Source organism: Leopardus geoffroyi, chromosome E2 (assembly GCF_018350155.1).
Source record: "Leopardus geoffroyi isolate Oge1 chromosome E2, O.geoffroyi_Oge1_pat1.0, whole genome shotgun sequence".
Taxonomy (NCBI): Eukaryota; Metazoa; Chordata; class Mammalia; order Carnivora; family Felidae; genus Leopardus; species Leopardus geoffroyi.
In genome coordinates, this window is record NC_059335.1 from 60,784,240 (window position 1) to 60,804,578 (window position 20,339).

At 66.6% G+C, this 20,339-nt stretch overlaps 2 protein-coding genes across 4 annotated transcripts in view; one reads left to right on the forward strand and one right to left on the reverse strand.

The window, feature by feature from the left end:
• The first annotated feature begins 61 nt into the window (after positions 1-61).
• CTU2 (cytosolic thiouridylase subunit 2) lies at positions 62-10,637 on the forward strand. 3 transcript variants are annotated; one of them, XM_045439972.1, is made up of 15 exons: positions 62-168; positions 778-861; positions 3,164-3,242; positions 3,423-3,482; positions 4,545-4,605; positions 5,112-5,221; positions 5,346-5,641; positions 5,709-5,844; positions 6,001-6,132; positions 6,601-6,692; positions 6,797-6,891; positions 6,975-7,104; positions 7,217-7,283; positions 7,381-7,439; positions 7,562-10,637. In XM_045439972.1, the coding sequence occupies exons 1-15, from the start codon at positions 104-106 to the stop codon at positions 7,629-7,631; spliced, it is 1,536 nt and encodes a 511-aa protein (XP_045295928.1). In that variant the 5' UTR covers positions 62-103; the 3' UTR covers positions 7,632-10,637. The 3 variants fall into 3 exon arrangements, with proteins under 3 accessions (XP_045295928.1, XP_045295929.1, XP_045295930.1); XM_045439973.1 differs by lacking the exons at positions 62-168; positions 778-861; positions 3,164-3,242; positions 3,423-3,482 and adding an exon at positions 3,494-4,271; XM_045439974.1 differs by lacking the exons at positions 62-168; positions 778-861; positions 3,164-3,242; positions 3,423-3,482; positions 4,545-4,605 and adding an exon at positions 4,614-4,735.
• The window catches only part of PIEZO1 (piezo type mechanosensitive ion channel component 1), a 54,664-nt gene continuing 41,987 nt past the window's right edge, over positions 7,663-20,339 (reverse strand). The window contains 28 exon segments of the mRNA XM_045439990.1: positions 7,663-8,142; positions 8,224-8,413; positions 8,505-8,584; positions 8,710-8,832; positions 8,906-9,078; positions 9,164-9,256; positions 9,394-9,582; positions 10,924-11,071; positions 11,150-11,308; positions 11,401-11,615; positions 11,691-11,838; positions 11,926-12,575; positions 12,711-12,899; positions 12,971-13,229; positions 13,313-13,468; positions 13,636-13,742; positions 13,827-13,999; positions 14,086-14,142; positions 14,222-14,318; positions 14,829-14,929; positions 15,402-15,473; positions 15,745-15,839; positions 15,914-16,003; positions 16,395-16,566; positions 16,662-16,758; positions 16,872-17,115; positions 17,340-17,493; positions 18,016-18,120. Of these exon segments, the coding sequence (XP_045295946.1) occupies positions 7,893-8,142; positions 8,224-8,413; positions 8,505-8,584; positions 8,710-8,832; positions 8,906-9,078; positions 9,164-9,256; positions 9,394-9,582; positions 10,924-11,071; positions 11,150-11,308; positions 11,401-11,615; positions 11,691-11,838; positions 11,926-12,575; positions 12,711-12,899; positions 12,971-13,229; positions 13,313-13,468; positions 13,636-13,742; positions 13,827-13,999; positions 14,086-14,142; positions 14,222-14,318; positions 14,829-14,929; positions 15,402-15,473; positions 15,745-15,839; positions 15,914-16,003; positions 16,395-16,566; positions 16,662-16,758; positions 16,872-17,115; positions 17,340-17,493; positions 18,016-18,120 (4,586 nt within the window). The 3' untranslated portion in view covers positions 7,663-7,892.

The window sequence follows — 20,339 nt, forward strand, 5'->3', positions numbered from 1 at the left end:
CCGCCCCCAGCCGGCCGAGCGCAGCCCGGACGGCGTCCCGGTGACGTCATCAGGACGCGTCTCCTCGCCGCCGCCGCTTACTACGGTGGGACCCAGCGCCGCCATGTGCCAGGTTGGCGAGGACTACGGGGACCCGGCGCCCGAGGGACCGCCGCCGCCGCGGCCTGGGTGAGAGCCGGGCGTCCGCACGGGCCCCTCTCTTTCCCGGCGCCGTCTGCCCGGGGAGCTGCGCTCCGGGAAGCCAGGAGACGGCTGGGGGCCCGGAAGCCCTGGCGTCCCAAGCGGGGGCTGCACCTCGTTCCGCGGCACCCGGGGAGTGCCCGTGTAGCCGGCGGTGAACACCCCAGGAGGGGGCTCCCTCTGCCCGCTGGCACTTGTAATTCTGGCCGCCAGTGCGGACGGCTCCAGCGCTGACCGAACTTTCCGTAGTCGAAGAGGAAGTCGGCCTCCCTGTCGCTTCCACGCACTGGTTCCACTTCTCCCCTCCAGATCCACACGGGGCAAGCGGTGGTGTGTCATGCCTGCCTTGGCCAGATTGACAGGTGGCCTTTATGTGCTTTCCTGAGCTGGCTTTAGCAGACTAAGATACCCCCCACGGCCGTCGTCTTTTTTCGTACTGGTAGTTAGGGTAAGGCACAAGCCTTGGCTGGTGTGTGTACAGCTGCCCTCAAGAACTCCTCATGTGCCAGGTTGGGGTGAGAAACGGGCCGCCGCCTCCTCAGAGTCTGCCCGGAGGGAGGTCTGCAACCTGTGTTCTTGCCTCCTTCTTCCCCCAAGCCTCCGAAGCCGTGAGCTTAAGTGTGTGAAGTGCAAGGAAGGTGTACCCGTTGTGGTGATCCGAGCCGGAGACGCCTTCTGCAGGTGAGGCGTGGAGGTGGGTGGGAGGCAGACACGGGGTGACTCGGCAGCCAGGATTGCCCCCATCCCTGTGTCTTGACCTCTTGCTTTAAAGAGCATGTAATCGCCTTACTTGTACTTCTAACGTCGCTCCCGGTGACTCTGGTGAGTGGGGGTGGGGGTATTGGTTTTCTGCATGGGCACCCCATAATTCTCCCATTATCCAGCTCTGGATTCAGTGGCAGGAAGGTATCTGATGGCTCTTAAGGGGACAGTTGGCAGTGAGGGTGAGGTGAGTTACAGGCAGGATGAGCATCTCAGGGCAGATTAGAGCATCCTGGGATCTTGGCCAGCTGCTCTGAGGGATACTTACTTTACTTGTGTGGGATGGAGGGAGGTTTGCAGCTTTCTTCAAGCTCTGGGGGGGGGGGGGGGGCGGGACTTTGGAGGGGAGCAGAGGAGGCTGATTCCCAGAGGACCTTGTTATGAACATGCTCTGTTTTCTCTGAAGCCGTCTTGTGGCCCCTGACTTGTCGGCAGTGAATCAGAGCTCCTCCAACACCTATTCGCTTCCCCTGGGTTCACAGCGCCATGAGGGCAGGACCAGGCTCCTGGTTTATCTGTGTTAATTGCTGCGGACGTTTCGTGCTTTGGGTGGGAGACGAACCTTTGTCGAATGAGTGACCAGCTCATGTTTTTAAAATTAGTCTCCAAGAGTCTTAGGCTCTACTTTCCAGAATGTTCCAAAAGGGAAACTGAAGGGACTGAGCTTTTTGTGTCTTTTTTTCCCTACAACTTTCTCCTCCCCAGCCATCTTTTGGGAACCCAGTGGACTTGGTGTGTGCCACTAGAATATACATTTTAAGCAAAGAAGGCAAGCTTTAATCACTTAGAACATCAAAAAGTGACGATTGTTCCAGGGCACCTGGGTGGCTGTCGGTTAAGCATTCAACTTCAGCTCAGGTCATGATCTCACGGTTTGTGAGTTTGAGCCTCACATCGGGCTCTGTGTTGTCAGCACAGAGCCTGCTTCAGATCCTCTGTCCCCCTCTCTCTCTGCCCCTCCCCTGCTTGTTCTCTCCCTCTCCTTCTCTCTCAAATAAACTCTTAAAAGAAAAAATATTAAGAAGCGATGATTGTTCTAAACAGAGAAGAGGCCACAGCAGCTCCTTCTGGGCTGAGAGCTCCCCCTGCCTGTGGGCAGCGACAGGGTTCTCTTTGTGCCCCGTGAAGTGGGGAGTGAGTCAAGCATCTGTTGGTTTCAGGAGTCTGCCACGCCTGACTTTCTTGGGAGTCACTGCCCGTGGCTGGTCACCTAGGGTCCCAACATTTTATTAAACGCTGAGTTGAGTTACAAAGGACCCGGGGTCAACCCCTCCTTGTGGTGTCTGTTCAGCGGTGGGGGTGGGGATTGCCGTAGACACTGATGTGTCTTAATGGGAAAAAGAAAGTAGATTTAGGGGTGCAGCCCCAGGTGTGGGGCAGTTGTAACGGAGCCACCTTGCTCCCTCTTTTCAGGGTGCTGTCTTTGACCCTGACTCCCTGCTGGGCTTGCCAGGGAGCTTTCAAATGCAGGTGCCTGGGCCTCACTCTGGCACATCCTGCTGTATTTGGCCTGAGTGATTCTCACCTGTGGCCAAGGCTGAGCACTTCTGACCTAGTGAACATGAGAACCAGCTGGAAGGTTTATCATGAACACAGATTCCCAAGGCCTGTGGTTCTGAGTGCTTTGATTCTGTAGGTTTGAGGAAGCAGCCAGGACTGTGCGTTTGGCACGAGCTTCCCGGCATTTCTGGTCCAGATGGGATCAGCTCATTGGGCCAGTGTGGAGCTTTGGGACGCCCCCACCCCACAGCCTGTTCAGGGCTCCCCCTTCACCCAGAGGATAGTACTTCTCCCCATGGGGGTCCCGGAAGGGACCTTCGACTCGGCTTAGGGGAGGGTCGGGCTGGCCTTGCCCTGCACTTTCCTGTGCCCGTCTGTTCTGCCAGCCGGGCCCTCCTGAGCGTTTGGGGGTGCGGGTGGCACCGGGGCTGCGAGCCCCTCAGGCATCAGTTCACGCGAGTAAGGGTTGCTGGGGACCAAGGGAGGCCTCCCTTGCAGTGTGGGGCCGATCGCGGGGCAGACCCAGCTGGCGAGAACCCCGTAAGCTTGGCTTCCCTTGGCAGTTGCTGGGCAGAGCCTTGGTCAAGATGCTTCCGGTCAAAGCCGGAAGTTGGTAGAAGAAGGGGAACGCCAGGCAGAGTCTCGGGCCGCCTTCCCGTCTGGGCGAGGAGGTGGGCCGCCCGGGCAGTGCCACCGCAGCTGCCGCTTGCTTGTGTTGCAGGGACTGCTTCAGGGCGTTTTACGTCCACAAGTTCAGAGCCGTGCTGGGGAAGAATCGGCTCATCTTTCCAGGAGAGAAGGTAGCGTGTGGGGTGACCCCTCTGTGGGGTCCCCAGTTGGAAAGCCCAGCCCCCCCCCCCCGGACCCTGGCTCTCAATCCCCGTGTCCCTTCCCACTGTCGTGCACGGGTGGTGGGGGGGACGGTGGACACGCTCCTGTTGGAGATGCGGTGCCCTCCAGCGACGTTCCTTCTCCCTTAGGTGCTCCTGGCATGGTCTGGGGGGCCTTCATCCAGCTCCATGGTCTGGCAGGTCCTTGAGGTACATCCCTCCAGCATCTTCCAGGGGCCTTGCTGCTGCCCAGCTAAGCTCCAGGGTCGGGGGCCCTGCCCTGAGGGGCTCTTGCCTGGAGCTTGTGGGAGTGGCCCGCCAGCAGCCGGGACAACCGGAGGGTTCCTCGATGTGTGTACAAGAGGTGCACGTGCTGGGGCTGCGTCTGGAGTGACCCAGCTCTGCCTCAGTTTAGTACTTTGCTGACCGTGTAGAGTCATCATCACCAGAACGGTGTCGCAGCACGGTGGAGCATCGCTGGGGGTGTTCTCAGGTCATGGGCTTCCCCCCGGTCCTGGGTGGAGGACGAGACTGTGACATAGGAGCAGGTGCCTTGGGGAACCCAAAAGGGGTCCGGCCTGGCTGGGGACGGGCAGCCTCCTTGAGAAGTTTAAGGGGAGGCCCGAGTGAGCAGCGGGGTCCCCAGGTGGCTAAGTCGGGTGGGGAGCCAGAGTGAGGAAGGTGCTCTGGGTGCAGAGCTGGGCTCCAGGCAGTCGGCGGCCTGCGCAGAATGCTGGCCGCCTCGGGGGTCTTGACCCGGGGCTGGGACACACAGACCCTGTGCGTTCCCCTTGAGAGGCGCAGATTAGAGGGGCTGCGGCCATGGGGGCGGTCTGTCCTGGGGCCCCTGGTGTGGTGCGTCTGGTTGGTGCTCCGCTCTCACGTCACGGCCCACTGAACCTGGCCTTTTGTCTGGCACCTGGTGGCCCCCTTCCCTCTGACTGGTCGTGCCTGGATTTTCTGCTGTTCCGTCCACTCTCGGTGGCCAGAGGTGCTTGGGTAGGCCACTTCTCGGGACGTAGCCAGGAGGGAGGGACTGACTCGTGAGGAGCAGGTCGTGCGGGGGCAGTGAGAGACGCAGGCAGGCCACCTTGACCCACGTGGCCTCCCCGTGGGGCCTGACAGCACCTCCTCTGAATGGCCTGTCCACCCCAGGTGGGGGTCAGCACCGCTTCCCAGGGGGCCTCAGTCGAGGTAGAGAATGGTCTGTGCCGGGAAACTGTCCTGTGTTTTCTGACTGGGGGGCTGAGCTCCTGTCCCTTTTCTCTCCAGGGCCTGAGTCGAGATTCTGCCAAAAGACTGCGTTTCGTGCCGGGGGTCATCTACGTGGATGGTGCGTGTGGCCACCCTCACCCCTACCCCGCTGCTCAGGATGAGCCCCACTCAGACAGTGGGTGCTGTGACCTTAGCAAGGCCCTGCTGGGGGCAGTTTTTGGAGACAGCACGCGTGTCCGGCAAGAAAGGCACGGTTGTTGTCGTACCACAATCAGCTTTATCAGAGTCAGGCCGGAAGGGCCCCAAGTGAGACGGAGGGGCCCCGAGAGGGATGGGCGAGTGGGCTTCCCCAGGGCCCAGTCGCTAACCTGCCGCCCGCCTTTGCTCCCTTGAGATAGGCTCCCAGGTGGATCTCTGGCACTGTGGTCAGTCATGCCTCCCCTCCCCACACCTCCCTGTGCCATGACCGTGAACCCACTGCCCGCTCTGAAAATGCTCCCCCAGGAGAACAGGTTAGCTGTTGTTCCTGCAGAAAAGCCGCGTAGGATGCCTCACACGGCATTGGCCCTGTCCCGTCTCCGGCTCTTCTATAGCCGTGACTCCTTCCCGCCTGCCGTTTTTCAGAGGGAGCGGCTTGTGGGCAGAGCCCGGAGGACAGAGCAAAAACTGTGGCTGAACTGAAGCTGATCCTGCAGACCCTCGGCTTCCCGTGGCACATTGTCGCCTTGGAGGAGGTGGGCGGGCCTGTGTCTGATAAAGGCCCCTGGAGGGTGGGCTCCTGGGGTGTACGCGAGGGGCCTGTTGAGTCGCGGCACGCAGAGGTGGGCTGGGCCTTACGCTGTCCCCCTGCCCCGGAAGGTGTTCGGTCTGTCGCCGTCGGTGCTGCGCTGCTCTGCCCAGGAGCCGGTGGGGGCCGTGGGGACCTACAAGGTGGCTGTGGATAGTTTCCTCCAGCAGCAGCACACGCTAGGGACCGAGAGGGCAGGGGGCAGCCCCAGCCCCACCCAGGGAGAGGAGCGGCTGTGCCCGCCTGGCACCCAGGAGTCCCAGGACCCGGCGGGGCCACCGCCAGCCGCCCAGACCGAGGCTCTGTCCCGACTGTTTGGCTCCATGAAGACGCTGACGGCCAAGGAAGAGTTTCTGCACACCCTGCGGTAAGCCCCCGCCCTCCCGGGGTCTTGGCCTGGCTTCACCTGGACCCTGAGACCCTGTGCTCTCCAGGACGCACCTGATCCTGCACGTGGCCCGGACCCATGGCTACTCCAAGGTGATGACAGGAGACAGCTGTACTCGCTTGGCCATCAAGCTCATGACCAGCCTGGCGCTGGGCAGAGGGGCCTTTCTCGCCTGGGACACGGTACGTGGGTGCAGGCCTTTCAGGGACCCCGTTGGCCCCTGTCACTTGGAAGTAGTGTCGAGAGTCGGCCCCGGGGCCTCCCTCGCGGAGCAGGGAAGGAGGGACTGCGAGCCCATCTGGTGGGGGTGGTGAGGGACGTGCCCCCGTCCCCCGCAGGGCTTCTCAGATGAGCGTCACGGTGATGTGGTGGTGGTGCGGCCCATGCGCGACCACACGCTGAAGGAGGTCGCTTTCTACAACCGCCTGTTTGCTGTGCCCTCCGTCTTCACCCCCGCCGTCGATAGCAAGGTGAGCTGCAGGACCTGGGCGGGCCCCCGCCCTTCGGCATGGGGTCAGAGGTCGCCGGCACCCCTCGGTGACCTGAGCCGTGTCCACACCGGCTCTCAGACCTCAGTGTTAACAGCGGCATGCCCGGCATTCTGGGAGCAGACGCAGGGCACTCCCCCGCAGTGCAGAGGTGGGCTGCTGTCCTCCAGGCAGAGGGGGTGTGCCGGGGGGCGGTGGGTGGCTGGCCCCCAGGTGCCTGCGTCTCTGGGAAGGGCTCGCAGGTGTAGGACGGGCAGGACGGATCTTGGAGAAATCTGACGGCACGATCTGTGAGAGCCACTGCGTTCAGCAACCGGGACGCTTCAGAAGCGGGTGCTCCGGCCGACTCCAGCCCTGACGTGGTGCTCGTGGGGGCTGTCAGCGTGAAGCTGTGGCCCCTCGGCCCGGCCTGGGGTGCCACTCCTGCGGCCCTCATCTGATTCCCCTTAGGCCCCCGAAAAGGCCAGCGTCCACCGCCTGATGGAGGGCTTCCTGCTCCGGCTGCAAGCCCAGTTCCCGTCTACCGTCAGCACAGTGTACAGGTGTGTGTGTGCGCGCGTGTGCACGAACACCCGTGCTGGGGTTGGGTTGTGGGAGTGGAGCCCCAGCCTGATGGTGCCTTGCGCCCTGTCTGCCACACCCTCAGGACGAGTGAGAAGCTAGTCAAGGCCCCCCGCGACGGCTGTGCCGCTGGCCCCCGCTGCCTGCTCTGTATGTGCACGCTGGACGTCGACGCTGCTGGTCTGTGTGGAGGGGGAGGGGCCCCGGCAAGTGGGAGGCGGGGTCCGGTCCCCAGAGGATCCTCAGCTTTTCTCTGCCTGCAGATAGTGCCACGGCTTTCGGGGCCCAGACCTCCGGTTTCTCCCAGACGCAGCCTCCCACCCCGCGGGCTGGAGCACCCACAGAGGTGGGCGGCGCCCAGGACCGCTGCCAGGGGGCTGGGCCCTGCGGGAGGTAAGGCCCGCCCCGTCCTGCCCCCACGGCCGGCCCCACGCAGCTGTCCGGGGCGGGGGATGGCACTTCCAGGGCCCAACCTAGGTGGTCACGTACAGCTCTGCTCCCGCAGCGAGGACTCCCGAGCCCGCGTCATCGAGCAGCTGTGCTATGGCTGCCGTGCGAACATGAAGGATGTGGTGAGTGGTTCCCGCCCACGGGTGGTGACAGGAGAGGTCCACCCCAGGGGCTCTGTGCCTCACGGCCCCTCACCCACGGCGGTGCTCTCTGTCGCAGCCCTCCTTGGACCTCCTGCCACCCTACATCTTGGCCGAGGCCCAGCTCCGCAGCCAAAGGTACCGGCTAGCCACACAGCTGGGGGAGCCCCCTTTGTGTGTGTGTGTGTTGGGGGGGGAGGGGAGGGTCCTTCTGGGCCTCTGCACCTGGCGGCAGGTTCCCAGCGTGTGGCTTCCCCCAGGGCCTCGCAGGAGATCCAGGAGTATCTGGTGGAGAACAGTGCTGAGGAGACGCAAACCGCCGAGAGCTGAGCCTGGGGCCACCAAGAGCCGGGGGCGCGGATCGCATAAATAAAAATACTTTTAATTAGAAAACCCTACAGTACTCGTGGGGAGGGGAAGGCTGGACGCCCCAGCCCAGCGTGCCGGCCGCGTGGGGCCCTCGGGGACGAGGAGGTGCCCTGAGCCGGGCGGGGGAGGGGCCACAGCTTCCTTCCTTCGTTCCGGCAGCAGCATCGGGGCCCGGCGCTCTGCTGGGCGGCTCCTTCCTGCCTGGGTGTGGGGCCCCGGCTCCTACTCCTTCTCGCGGGTCCACTTGATCATGGTCTCGGGCGAGCGGTACAGGAAGATGAGCTTGGCGTAGAGCTCCTCCTCCAGCTCCAGCTCGCGCGTCTCCCGCACCAGGAAGATGTCCTGGCAGAGCTTGAGGATGCGGTCCACGCAGGGCAGCTCCTCAAACATGATGGAGTGGGAGATCTCGCTGAAGAAGCCACGCACGAACTTGCCGATGACCAGCACGATGGACACGTAGAGCCCCATGATCCTGCCGGGCGGGGGCGGGGTGAGTCCCGGGCCGCGGAGGCTGCAGCCGCCGCCCGTCTGCCTTCACGCGCAGCACACTCACCCGTAGCCGGCCAGGAAGCCGAGGCTGGGCGGGCTGACCTTGTCGCTGAAGATGACCATGGGGAGCAGGTTGCATTCGGCCTGGCAGTCCTGCAGCTCGATGACCCACCACTCCAGGAAGCCGGCGGCCCCCGAGCCCACGCGCTCCCTCCGCAGCTGGATGCGCACTCCGAGGTAGTCGGCCTCCTCGTCTGGGGCAGAGCCAGGGTCCGTCAGGGCCCCCACCCTTGCCCGGGGTGGCGCCAACCCCCCACTCGCATGCACTCGCTGTCACACACTCACTGGGCTGCAGCTGCTTCACGGGGTTGGCCTCGGGCCCGTTGGGAGCGCGGATGTACTTGGGGAAGAGATTGGGGATGACCCTGTGGGGAGAAGGCGGGGGAGTCAGGCCCAGCGCCGCCCCCCCCCCGTTCCCTCCCCCACTCACACCCACTGGTCCCAGGTGCCCTCCGGCAGGCCCCGCCCCCCAGCGCTCTCCCCCACTCACACCGACTGGTCCGAGGTGCCCTCCAGCAGGCTGGCCAGCTGCCTCCGCTCGCTGCTATTGGCAGCCAGGTCCAGGGTGTGCTTCTCGTTGGTGTACTCCACGGTGCCGCCCTTGGCCAGGTCCCTGCGGGCCAGGACACCGCGTGACCCACCGCGGGCCACCCCCCACCCGGGTCCCGCCCCAGCCCGGGCCGCACCTCTGGAAGTTCCAGGTGAAGCGCAGGGTGATGTCGGCCGTGCCATTGTACAGCTCCCGCTTCATCTGGGCCCGGCTGGGCGGGCTGATGCGCCACAGCGCCCCCGAGCTGCCCTCGATCTGCGCCGTGACGATGTCCTCGGGGCTGTACTGGCTGATGAACTGCATGGCCAGCTGGGCCCGGGGCGGCACTTGAGCGAGCGGCGGCCCCCTCCACCCCGCCCCCCGCCCCCGCAGGTGCAGCCCGGGGCCCACTCACCGGGTTCGGGTCGAAGTGTCTGGACAGCTCCTCGTAGGCCTGTTGCGTGAAGGGCACGATGGACGGCTGCTGCGCGCTCATGGTGAACAAGGGCTGCGGTGGGGGGACGGCGTGACGCTGCAGGGAGCCGCTCGGCCCCTGGCTGCCAGCGCCGCGTGGAACTCTAAAGACGAGTGACGTGGGGCTGGCCCGCCGTCCTGCTCCCCGGCTGGGACAGACCGGTGGCTCACCTCGTAGCCACCCAGCTTGAGGGTGACGGTGACGTCGATCGGCTGGTTGACGACGCCGACCACGGAGCGCACCAGGGACATAAAGAGCAGAGGGAACCAGATGATGGCCACGAGGAACAGGATGATGAGCCCGCCCATGCCGTACTTGACCACCTTCTTCTTCTTCTGCCCCTTGGGCTGCGGGTATTTCTGGGGGGGCGGGGTGTGGGTCAGGGCCTCAGCTCTGCCCGCCCCCCGCCCCCTGCTGCTCCGGGGGCCGTCCTCACGCGGCCACAGCCTGGAACGGCACTTAGTGTGGCCTCTGCGTGCACAGACACCGGCCAGGTACAGCCGAGAACCCAGAAACAGACCCTGGCGCCGAGCGAGGAAAGGATAGGCTCGTCAACGGTTGTGCTGGGACAAACGGACACCGACACGCCAGAGAGATGGGACGGTCAGTAAAACTGCCAGGGGCAAAGTTTCATTCCTCAGGATCTGGTGAGAGATTCTCAGACCTCACACGAGCACGAGCACCAGCCGAAAACTGGACGTCAGAAAAGACTCCTGTGTTTCAGGGGAGGGGGAGAGACCGTAGAGAGAGAGCCCGCAGAACGGGAGGCTTCGGGGCAAATCCTGCCTGAGAGGGGCTATAGCGTCCAGAACAGAAGTTCTTGTAAGTCAACGATAAGACGACAGACAACCCAGGGACGCGAGGGGCAGAGCAGACGACAGGCATGGGAGAAGAGTGTCACCATCACGAGCCATCAGGGCCACCAGAACCAAGACTGCACTGAGGCGGTCACTCTCAGTCACAAGTGCGGGCGAGGACGTGGGGAGACCAGCAGCCCCCACGCCGCAGGGGGTGGGAGCGGGGCGGCCGAGGGGCCGAGGCATCCACAGCAACACTCGCTGCGACCAACAAAACAGAAGCCCAGCCTCCTTCACAGTTTGGAACGGTGGCGCGTGATAAAAAGCTGCTCGGCCATGCAAACCCCAAGTCCTGACACAGGCCACGCGGACGGCGCCTTGAACCCCCTAGAATGAAAGAAGCCGGACCCGGGCTATGGGGCACGTGACTGCATGTGCACGAACCTTCTGGAACAGGCAAATCCCTGCAGCGAGGGGTTCTGGCTGGAGCGCCGGGCCGGGTTTAGACCCGAGGGGCCAGTGGCACAGCTCTGTGACCGTGCTACGCGTCGCTGAATTGTACAGGTGGATGGGGCAGGTTCTGCGCCCACCGTCCCCCAGTAAAGCTGCTAACGGGACCTCGGCTGATACTTGGTGCCCACCCCCTCTCCCAGCCCTCGTGCCCAAGACCAGAGGCCAGGCCTCTTCTGGGTATTTGCTCAGACCTCGGTCAGCTGCCTGTTCCCAACAGGGTCAAGTTCACCGTTCCCTATAAGAGGCACCTTCTGGCCTCATGTGGTCGTGGGTTGGCAGCCCCCAGGTGAGGGGTGGGGGGGACCACCAGCACCACCTGGTTGTCGTGTGGCCCATCTGCCCCAATGGGGAGTGACCAGTGCCCTCACTACCCGCCTTAGGCCCGGGCACCTTCTCGGTCTCTCGGCTGCACTTGATGATGAAAATGTTGGCGTAGATGTCCTCCACACACATCCAGCTGGAGAGGGACAGCGTGGTGTCCGTCCACACCCAGTCCATCACGGCCCGCAGCTCCACCAGGAACGGCACGAGCCGGAAACTGCCGGGGGCGGGCACCATCAGGACAGCCCGCAGGAGACCGCCCCGCTCCCGGCGCCCCGCGCCCGCCCACACTCACCCCTGGAAGAGGAAGAGGTTGAGGTGGTTGTACTTCTTGGTGAGGAAGTTGCCCAGGATGCGGGTGGGGTAGCCGCAGCGGATCTGGTAGGCGGACAGGGCGAAGTAGACGCACTTGACGAAGTACCACAGCTGGGCCACTGCGTTCTGGCTGAACATCCTGCAGGGGCAGGAAGGCCGGGTCAGGGCGCCCTGCCCGAGGCCGGAGCCCCAAGGTCTCCGGGCCCAGCGCCGGCCCGGCCAGACACCCACCTCTCGGTGACCGCGGGCAGAATGAGGAACATCCAGAGGTGGATGGCCAGCACCAGGACCACCTGGAAGGCCAGCTTGCCCAGCACGGTCTTGCGGAGGTAGAGGGCGCGGTCGATGACCATGGTGCTGAACTGGATGAGCAGCATGACCAGGAAGGCCTCGGGCACCTGGTCGTCTGACAGTGAGGACGTGATGTCTGTGGCTGCCGAGTGTTTCTGTGCCGGGAGAGCAGAGGTCAGGGGGGGGGGCGGGGGGCCGGGGGGGGGGGCGGTGTTGGGCTCTGTGCTCACCCCAAAGGCCCAGAAGCCAAAGATGATGATGATGAAGTCAACGACGTCGGCCAGGAACATGAGGGCGTAGACGTCGGTGGCCGCGCGGTACTGGGTGTGCAGGATGTCGTGGAAAAAGCAGTGCAGGGGCCGGTACACGCTCTGGGCCCTGCAGGCGGCGGTGGGCTCAGTGCGCCGGCGCCCCCAGCTGCGCCCTCCCACCCGCCCTGGCCCGGGGGCTGCCACGGTCACTCACAGGGCCAGGCAGCAGCTCTGCAGTCGGAGCCCCAGGGCTCTCGCCCTTTCCCGGGGGCGACTCCACCTCTCGCTCCCCGGGGCCGCCGCCACGCCTTCTGTGGGAGCAGCCACCGCTGACGGGAGCCCCGGGGGGGCCGGGCCCAGCTCCGACTCCCGGCCACCCCGAGACCACCCCCCAGGGGGCTGGATCATCCCACTTTACGGACCAGCAGGCTGGGATGAACACAGAGACGTCCCCAGGTCGCTGGCAGTGGGCCAGCCGGGGCTGCGTCTCCTGCCACGTGGGGCAGGCCGGGAACGCAGCGGGGGGCCGCGCTCCGGGTGGGAACCCGCTGGGCCACAGTGGCCGTGGAGGGACAGGGCCGTCGTACCAACGGCTGTGGGCTCCACAGGCTCTGTGCTCTCCCTTCTCCTCTTCCTGAAACGCAGGCTGATCGGCTTTGGGTCTCGGAGCTTGGGCTCCAGGGGAGGCTCTGGGGGCCCATCCCCTGCTTCCGCCTGCATGTGGTACCGGGTGAGGGCCCCAGCCACCCCTGGTGCTCCCTGGGGTCCTGGTGACGTCGGCTCCTCCTCAACCCCCTTCTTCCCAGTGCCGCGGTCGTGGTCCTTGGAGAGTTGGTCCCCTTCGTGGTCCCAGAGGCCGTAGCACTGCAGGGGGGTGGGGGCGGAGAGAGGTGAGGAGGCTGGCGTGGCCGTACCCCGGGACCCGCAACATCCAGGCCTGCCTCCCGGCAGGTGGGGTGTGTGCCGGGAGGTGCCCGCCTGCCGTCCCCGGCGACGCACCAGCAGCTGGGAGCGGTGGAAGAACAGGGCCATGAGCTGTACTAGGTCGTACTTGACGTAGCCGTCGGTCTTCTCCAGGCCCAGGATCCGTGGCGGGAAGTACGGCTTGTTCTCGTAGCGCCGGAGCACCGCGTGGGTGTTCCAGGGGAAGAAGCCAAACTGGAACAGGTACTTGGTGACCACGGTCACCTGCAGGGGAGGAGGCTCAGCATGGCACGGCCAGAACTCCCTCTCCCCCGCCCCCCTGGGCCGCGGCCCACCTCGGTGAAGACGATGGCCGTCATCCAGAAGCGCTTGCTGGGCCTCGGGATGGACAGCATGGCCCACAGGAAGACGAGCACGGGCAGCACCAGGGAGGCGGCCGAGGCGGTGACCATGTGGTTGAGGATGATGACAAAATAGCAGAGCAGCTCCGAGTGGGCGGCCACGCACTGGTAGGCGGCCCGCAGCAGCCGCAGCGCCCGGCCCTGCCTCGCTTCGAACTGCTGGGCCTCCTCCAGCTCCTGGATGTGCAGGTGCCTGCGGGGAGCCGCGCCCAGGCCCTCTCGTACCAGCGCCCGCCGCCCCCCCAGCGCCCCCCACCGGCCGCCCTGGGCACCGACCTGTTGAGGAGCAGCTCGCTGGCCGTGCGGGTCCGGGTGGAAGCCCCGGGCTCGGCCGTCGCGTCCTCGCCGCTGCTGCGGGCGTTGCACCCCGTGCTCAGGGGGCCGCCGGTGGCCTCCGTGGCGGCGCTCAGTGGCTCCTGGGCCCCCGGCCCGCTACGGGAGGCAAGGGCGGTCACAGACAGGCAGCCCGCCCTCTGCTCTGCCCGGGCTCTGGGGCCGGCAGGCCGCACGCCTCCTGGTCCGTGCGCCCACAGCGGGGCGGCTCTGCCCGAGTCCGCCGGGTCCCGGCCGCCTCCTGAGCCCCGCCAGCCCACACCCACCTTGCCGCCGCGCCGGGTGCGTCTCGGGCCCCCGAGGAGCCTGGTGGTGCGGCCTCCGCGCCCCTGGCATACAGCTGGTCCAGCAGGCCCCGGTGTACCTCTTGGCCCTGCGGGGCAGCGAGAGGCTCAGGGTGGCAGTTCCCCGGCGAGGGGCCGGCCCGGGGCTCGGGGGTGTGGGCACGCGCGCTCACCCTGAGCAGCGCCTGCGTGTACAGGTAGCGCTCGGCACGCAACACGTCACTCATGGCGCGGTGGTGCCGCGTGAAGGTGCGCAGCCAGTCCGTCAGCCCGTCCACCAGCGCCTGCCCCAGCACCCACAGAAACTGCACGGCGCTCAGCACCCGCTGCATCACGTGGCTGTGGCCTGCGGCGGGGGCAGGGGAGAGGGGCGCTGCAGAGGCTGCCGGTGGGAGGCCCCCCGCCCCCCGGTCTCTCGGCGCGCCCACGCACCAGCCGCCTCTTGGTCTGGGCCCTCCGCCGGCTCCGCCTCCGTGCCTGGGCCGCCTCCTGGGCACAGGGGTGTGTGTTGGTCAGCGCCTTGCGGCCCCGTGGCCCCCGGCGCCCGCCCCGCGCGCCCCAGACTCACCCGCGGGCGGCTGCCCTGCCTGCTCCTGCCTCGCCTGCTCCTCCCGCTGCCTCCTCAGCACCGTCTGCGCGTTGGTCACCCATGCCTGGTACGCCAGCTGTGGGCCGGGTCCTCGGGGTCAGCACCCCGCCTCCCGGGACGTCGGGTCCCGCTCAGCCCACCTCGGAGCTCCCGGGGAGCTTGGGACCAGGCCGGGCTGGGGGCCTTCGGCTAGCTCCCTGCTTCGGGGGGGTGGGAAGCGGGTCCCGTGGGGCTGTGCCGTGGGGGCAGGGCACGTGGCCACACCCTGCACGTGTGGTTGGCATTCGGTGCCAGGGCCACTTCCTGCAAACCGAGGACCCAGGGGTAGGCGAGGGACCCCACCGTTTTCCAGCAAACACGCACAACCCTTCTCAAGTCCTGGACGCTCAGCGGCGACGTCAGGAGACCGTGGACGGAGGCCCACGGAGCCGCCGCCTGTGACCTGTGCGCCCCACGGCCCGCGTGTGCCTGTGACCTGTGGGCTCTGGAGGTCTGAACGGATCTGGGCAGGCTGGCTAGAGAGGGTCTGTCCTCCCCCCGCGCCCCATGGACAGGGGACGGCAGGCAGGCGACCCTCCCGCCTCACCTGGAAAGCGCTCTGTGCCGAAGGCCTGGGGTCCTCGGGTGGGGTCTCCTCCTCCTCCTCACTGTCAGACTCGAACAGGAAGTAGTCCCCCGAATGGATAACTGCAGGCAGGTGGGGCTGAGAACTGTCCTCCCCAACAGGGGCTCGGGCTCCACACCCCCCCTCCCCAAGACTCAAGTCCTCTTTAGTTTCAGACGGGTCCAGGAATGCGCCAGGCCATGGCACCCAGCATGGGTTCCCTCGGCCTCCCACCATCCCGGGGGACAGTCACGGGAGCTGGAGGCTGGGGCCAGGCCAGAGCAGTGACGGGACACAGACGGGACAGGAAGAACACGAGGGCGGGCGTCAGCATGAACACTCAGACTCGTGACAGTCTGAGCAAAAGGGGAGCACAAAGCCTGCGTGGGGACCTGGCTGAACGGAGGCCCAGGCTGTTAATACCGCGTGGCGGGGTGGGGCCGGAGGGCCGGCTGACGGGGCACACGGGGAAAGGCCGGGGTGCACGGCCACAGGTGGGCGCGCAGCAGCTAAGAGAGGAGGGGCCCGGGCACAGCGGGTCCAAGGAGGTGGTACCTGTGGCGTGGTCCAGCCAGGGCCGCCACCACTGCCTCCGTGGCGGGGACGAGCCCCGTGGACTGCCAGGCCCTGTGGAGGGGCGAGGCGAGCGTGAGCCGGCGGGGTGAGACACGGGGAGGGCGTGGGCAGCGCCCCCCGACAGGGGGCCTCGTGGTGCCGTGGGGAGCAGAGGACAGTCCACGAGTGCAGGCAGACGGTGGCAGGCTGGCCCGCGGCCCACAGGGGCACGGTGAGCACGTGGCACAGGACAGACGGGTGCACGCGGCACAGACCAGACAGGAGCGGGTGCCGGTGGCACGGACGCCAGGACCCCGGGGCCCTGCGAGCCCCTCACACTCACCCGGCTCCTGGGGGGGGCCCTGGGGCTCCTGGGGGCGGCTGCGGCCGGCCCGGCTCTGCCGGTGCTTCTCCTGTTTGGCGCGGATGCGCTCCATCCTGGGGGGTGGGGGCGGCTCTGAGCACCGAGCCGGGCGGGAGAGCCCGGAGCCCCCCACCCAGACGGCACCTACTGTCTCTTCAGCTGGGCCAGGGACTTCTCCTCCGCCTTGCGATGGAGCTCGATACTCTTGAGGTTGGCCGCGTTGTACAGCGCGAAGCCCCTGCGGGGAGGCGGCGTCACCCTGGCACCCCAGGGGCACGGCTCCCTGACCTGTGGCCTGAGCCCAGGTCCCTCCAGCTCCACAGCCCCCCTTGTCCCCTTGTGGTGAGCTGGGATGAGGGAGAGGGCCCCCTCCTGCTGCCTCCTGACTTTCGGCGGGGGGGGGCGGGGGGGGGCCGGAAAAAAAGCCACCAAAGAGACGTCCGTGGGGGACAGGAGATGCCCGGCTCGACAGCCCAGGCAGGGAGGCCGCCCGGCGGCTGTGCGCCCTCGGGCCAGCGTGGGGGCAAAAACGGGCCGAACTGCCGGCCAGGGGCAGAGCTGGGGTGGGTCAGGCCCTCGGAAGTCGCCCGAGTGACACACAACCCGGGGGGCCGGAGGTGGGGCCTGACCTGGAGGCCTGCAAGGCGGTGGCCTGGAGCTCGGCACTGACGTGCAGGAAGTAGCGGCTGAGGAACACGCGGCGCTGGAGCAGCAGGAACAGGAAGCACACGCTGTCCCAGAGCACGCCGGCCTCCTCCACGGGCAGCAGGCAGTCCCGGTCCCGGCTCAGCATCTCCTTGGCTGCGGGGCGCGGCAGGGTCAGGGTCAGGGGGCGGAACCCCGGAAGCGGCGCGTGTCTCCGAGCCCCGCCCACAGCGCGTCCCCCGCTCACTCACGGTCATAGTAGCCTTTGACGGTGCACACGAGGCTGAAGAGCTGGATGACCCAGCAGAAGCTGCTCTGCATTTGCTCCACGAAAACGCAGGACAGGAGCTGTGGCAGGAAGGGGGGTCAGGGTCAGCCTGGGCCCGGGGGGGGGGGGGGGGGGGCGCGGGGGGCGGGCGGGGGGGGGGCGCGGGGGGCGGGACCAGGCCGGTCGGGCGCACCGAAAGCATGTTCTTGGAGATGATGACGGTGACGTTGTACAGAATGAGGCAGTCCCACAGCAGGAGGCGGGCACGCGTGTGCTTCTGCAACAGGCCGGTGCCAAAGAGCAGCAGGTAGAAGCAGGCCAGCAGGTAGCCCAGCCCGAAGATACTGATGCGGGTGGCTCCCGTGACGAACACCACCACCAGCACCAGCCAGAAGAGGTAGCGGAAGACGGCCACCTTCAGCATGTCGAGGTAGGACCTGCCAGACGGGGGCGTCACTGCGGGGCCGGCGCGGCCCCACCTCCTCCCGGCGGCCTCGGCCCAGGGGAGCCGGTGAGGCGCGCCCCCCGCTGCCAGGTCGGCGCCCGCCCCTTGGCCCGGCAGAGGGGATCCCGCCGCCAGCGCCCGCCAGGCCTGCAGGCGCGCTGCCCGTGCGGCCCCGGCCCCAAGCGGGCCGCGGGGCCGGCCGTGCCCGGGACGCACCTGCAGTAAATGAAGTTGGGCACGGGGTCGGGCTCGCCCTGCGGCACCTCCAGGAGGTCGGTGTTGGTGCCGGCCACGTGCTGCCACTCTTCCGTGTGCTCGGCTGCAAACACCTGCCACTGCTGGGAGGCGCACAGCAGCAGGAGGAAGTCACCTGCGGGCACACGGGAGTCGGCCGCTGCGCCGCGCCTCGGGGCCCGCCCGGCACCGGTCCCGTACTCGAGGCCGCAGAGGAGCACCAGTGTGCTCCTGCGGGGGCCGCATCGGGCCGAGGGCCACAGCCGAGCGTGGGCAGCGGGAGACGGGCCCGCGTGTAGCTGTGCCTCACGCACGTCAGGAAGTGTGGCCGATGTGCACCCAGCCACACACCACGTAGGCGTCAGGAGGCACGCCCGCGTCTATCCCTCCGTCCACCGGTGTCCCACCTGCCTCCACCCCCGCACCCACGCGAGCAGAGGCAGGTGTGCGTGGCTGCGTGTGCACACGGAGTCGGGCCTAGGGAAGTGGGCGCCCCTGTGGGGACAGGTCCCTCTGGGGAACCACGGGACTGGCCGCCCGTGAGGCCCGGCCACCGTGTCCCACGCTGGCAGAGGCGGGCCTACGCCTGAGCGCCGCCTGTCCCCCCCGCCCTCAGCAAAACCTCCCCGCCCTCTGGGGCCCGGCCGCAGGCGCTCACTGATGAGGTTAGTGGAGTTGGGGGTTCTGAAGAAGTCGGGCAGGTACAGCCACTTGATGAGCGCGGAGTTCATGGGGATGGCCTGGCTCCACCGCCACGGGTAGTCTGTGGGCGCAGGGTGCACATCAGGACCCCGGTGTCCCGTCCCCGCCCACAGGCCTCAGCCCTGCACCCGCCCACGCGTTCACACGGTCTCTTGGAGTCTCGGGAGCGAGATTCCAGCGTGATCCTACCTATGCATTTCTCAGGCACAGACGGGCCAGGGCCCAGAGGAAGAAGTGAACCCCAGCCTGGGAGTAACGGGCCTGCAGGGGCGGCGGACCCAGAGGGCCCAGAGCGAGGCTCCCGCACACACCTATCAGAACGGCCCAGACAAACAGCGACGACAGCGGTCCCGCGTGCATCACCGGCGGGAATGAACACCGGAACCACGCTGTGCGGTCAAATCCGCGAAGTGAGAACTATGCCCAGACACAGCCCTGCACCCCGACGCTCCTGGCCCCGCTACTCCAGAGAGCCCCACGTGAGAAACAGGCTGCCTTCCAGGGGCCGGAGGGGAGATGGGCTCGTGCAGGGCACGGCCAGTCCTCAGCGGGCAGAGAGGACCAGGAAGCACCACACCCAGCGCGTTCGCCAAGCAAAACAAGCCAGCCCCCGGCGACATGGGGTGCGGTCCTAGTTCAGCATTGGGACGGACATCGGGACTGCAAAGGGCCCGCAGGACCGCAGGGCGGAGAAGCCTGGGGGGTGGCGGGAGAGCACTCCGTGCGGTGGAGACAGGCTGGGGGTGGGGAGAGGACTCCGGGGGCGGGAACAGCTAGGGTGGGGAGAGGATGGGGGGCGAACAGGGAGAGGACGCTGGGGGCGGGGACTCCCAGGGCCAATGCGGTGCCCACATGGACGCCAGGCCTCGAGTGGAACCGAAAACAGCAGCGTCCAGAGCCCATAAGGATACACATTCGCAACTCAACACATCAGCGGGACGGAAATCTTTACGGAAGATGCCCACCCATAACTCTGAGACACAGACAGCCACCACTAGAAAACCGAGAGAAATTCCCGCAGCGGGACCCGCCGCGGAGGCTGCAGTTAGCCGGAAAGGTCCAGGAGAAACAGGCCGTGTGCCGAGTCTTGGGGGAGACACCCCACAGCCAGCCCTGCACCCGAGTGACAGAAGGGCACCGGACAGGAGACACTGGCCCCGTGTGAGGCACAGAGACCCACACGTCCCAGCCGCCAGAGGGCCCTGTCACCCGGTCTCACAAGGACAGCAGACTACCCACAGGGTCACAGCCCAGCGCCCCTCAAAAGTTCCAAGGTGCTGAAAGGCGAAGACGCGGGGAGCTGCCCGGCACCGACACACGGGCGCAGGCATGGGGCCGCGGCGAGAGCCGCACCAGCGCGCACGCCTGAGCTCCCACGCCAGGTTGCATCAGGCTCACGTCAGGGAGCTACTTTTGCCAGTCTGCGTCCAAAGTCAGAAGCCAGCACACAAAACAGGAGACAAGGCGGAGACGAGGACGGCGAGAACCTGGAATGCGTTTGGTAACGCGCCCTGTGGTTGGTTTCCGAGACATTCTGGAAAAACCAGAGTCAGGAGCGGTCAGGTCGGTGGTGGCCGCGCAGGGCAAGGATTTGGCCCACGGCCTCCCCCACCGTCACCACCCACACAACCACGGCTCAAGCCTCAGAGCGGCTTCAGGGGCTCCGGGGACCAACTGGGAGCCGCCGTGGCGGTGGAAGACGTCCCGGGCCCGCGGTCGGCCGAGGAACACGTGAGAGAAAGCCACGTGACCAGCGCGCCGGGATCAAGGGACAACATCGGTCCTGTGGGTCCCGCCCGCGGCGCACTCCGGAGCGGGCAGACGCGACACCACGTGGGCCGCAGACACGGAAGGGCCACGTGGACAAGTGCACTCCCAGGAGAGGACACAGCCACACCTGCCAAAGCAGGAACTGCCCGACAAACGTGGCTTCGGCCCACCGGCCCCCCTCCGGAAACCTCGCCCAGACCAGAGGGCGCGAGAGCAGAGTGCAGCCGAGGGCAGACGCGGGGTCCTGTATCGGACCCAGAAGCCACCAGGGCCACCCCCCGGAGGATGAGGCCAAAGCCAGGCTTGTGCGGGAGGGACTGTGGAGCGTGGCCCCTGCCCCAGGTTGCAGGGTCTGTCTGGCTGCTCCCTGCTCTCTACCTCCACCTTTTCTGATCGTTCCAAATTTTTCAAAATAGAATGTTGGGGAAAGAAAGGGAACGGATGCAAGGCGTCGAGAGGGTGGCCAGCGCCCCGCCCCCCCCCCCCCCCCAAGGATGCTGCAGCCGTCAG

Bases quoted from the DNA above. Each gene is read 5' to 3' on its own strand.
- CTU2 (XM_045439972.1), top strand. From the start codon at position 104: ATGTGCCAGGTTGGCGAGGACTACGGGGACCCGGCGCCCGAGGGACCG. The intron at 5,222-5,345 runs GTGGGCGGGCCT...CTGCCCCGGAAG, and splicing joins ACATTGTCGCCTTGGAGGAG to GTGTTCGGTCTGTCGCCGTC. The intron at 7,284-7,380 runs GTGAGTGGTTCC...TCTCTGTCGCAG, and splicing joins GTGCGAACATGAAGGATGTG to CCCTCCTTGGACCTCCTGCC.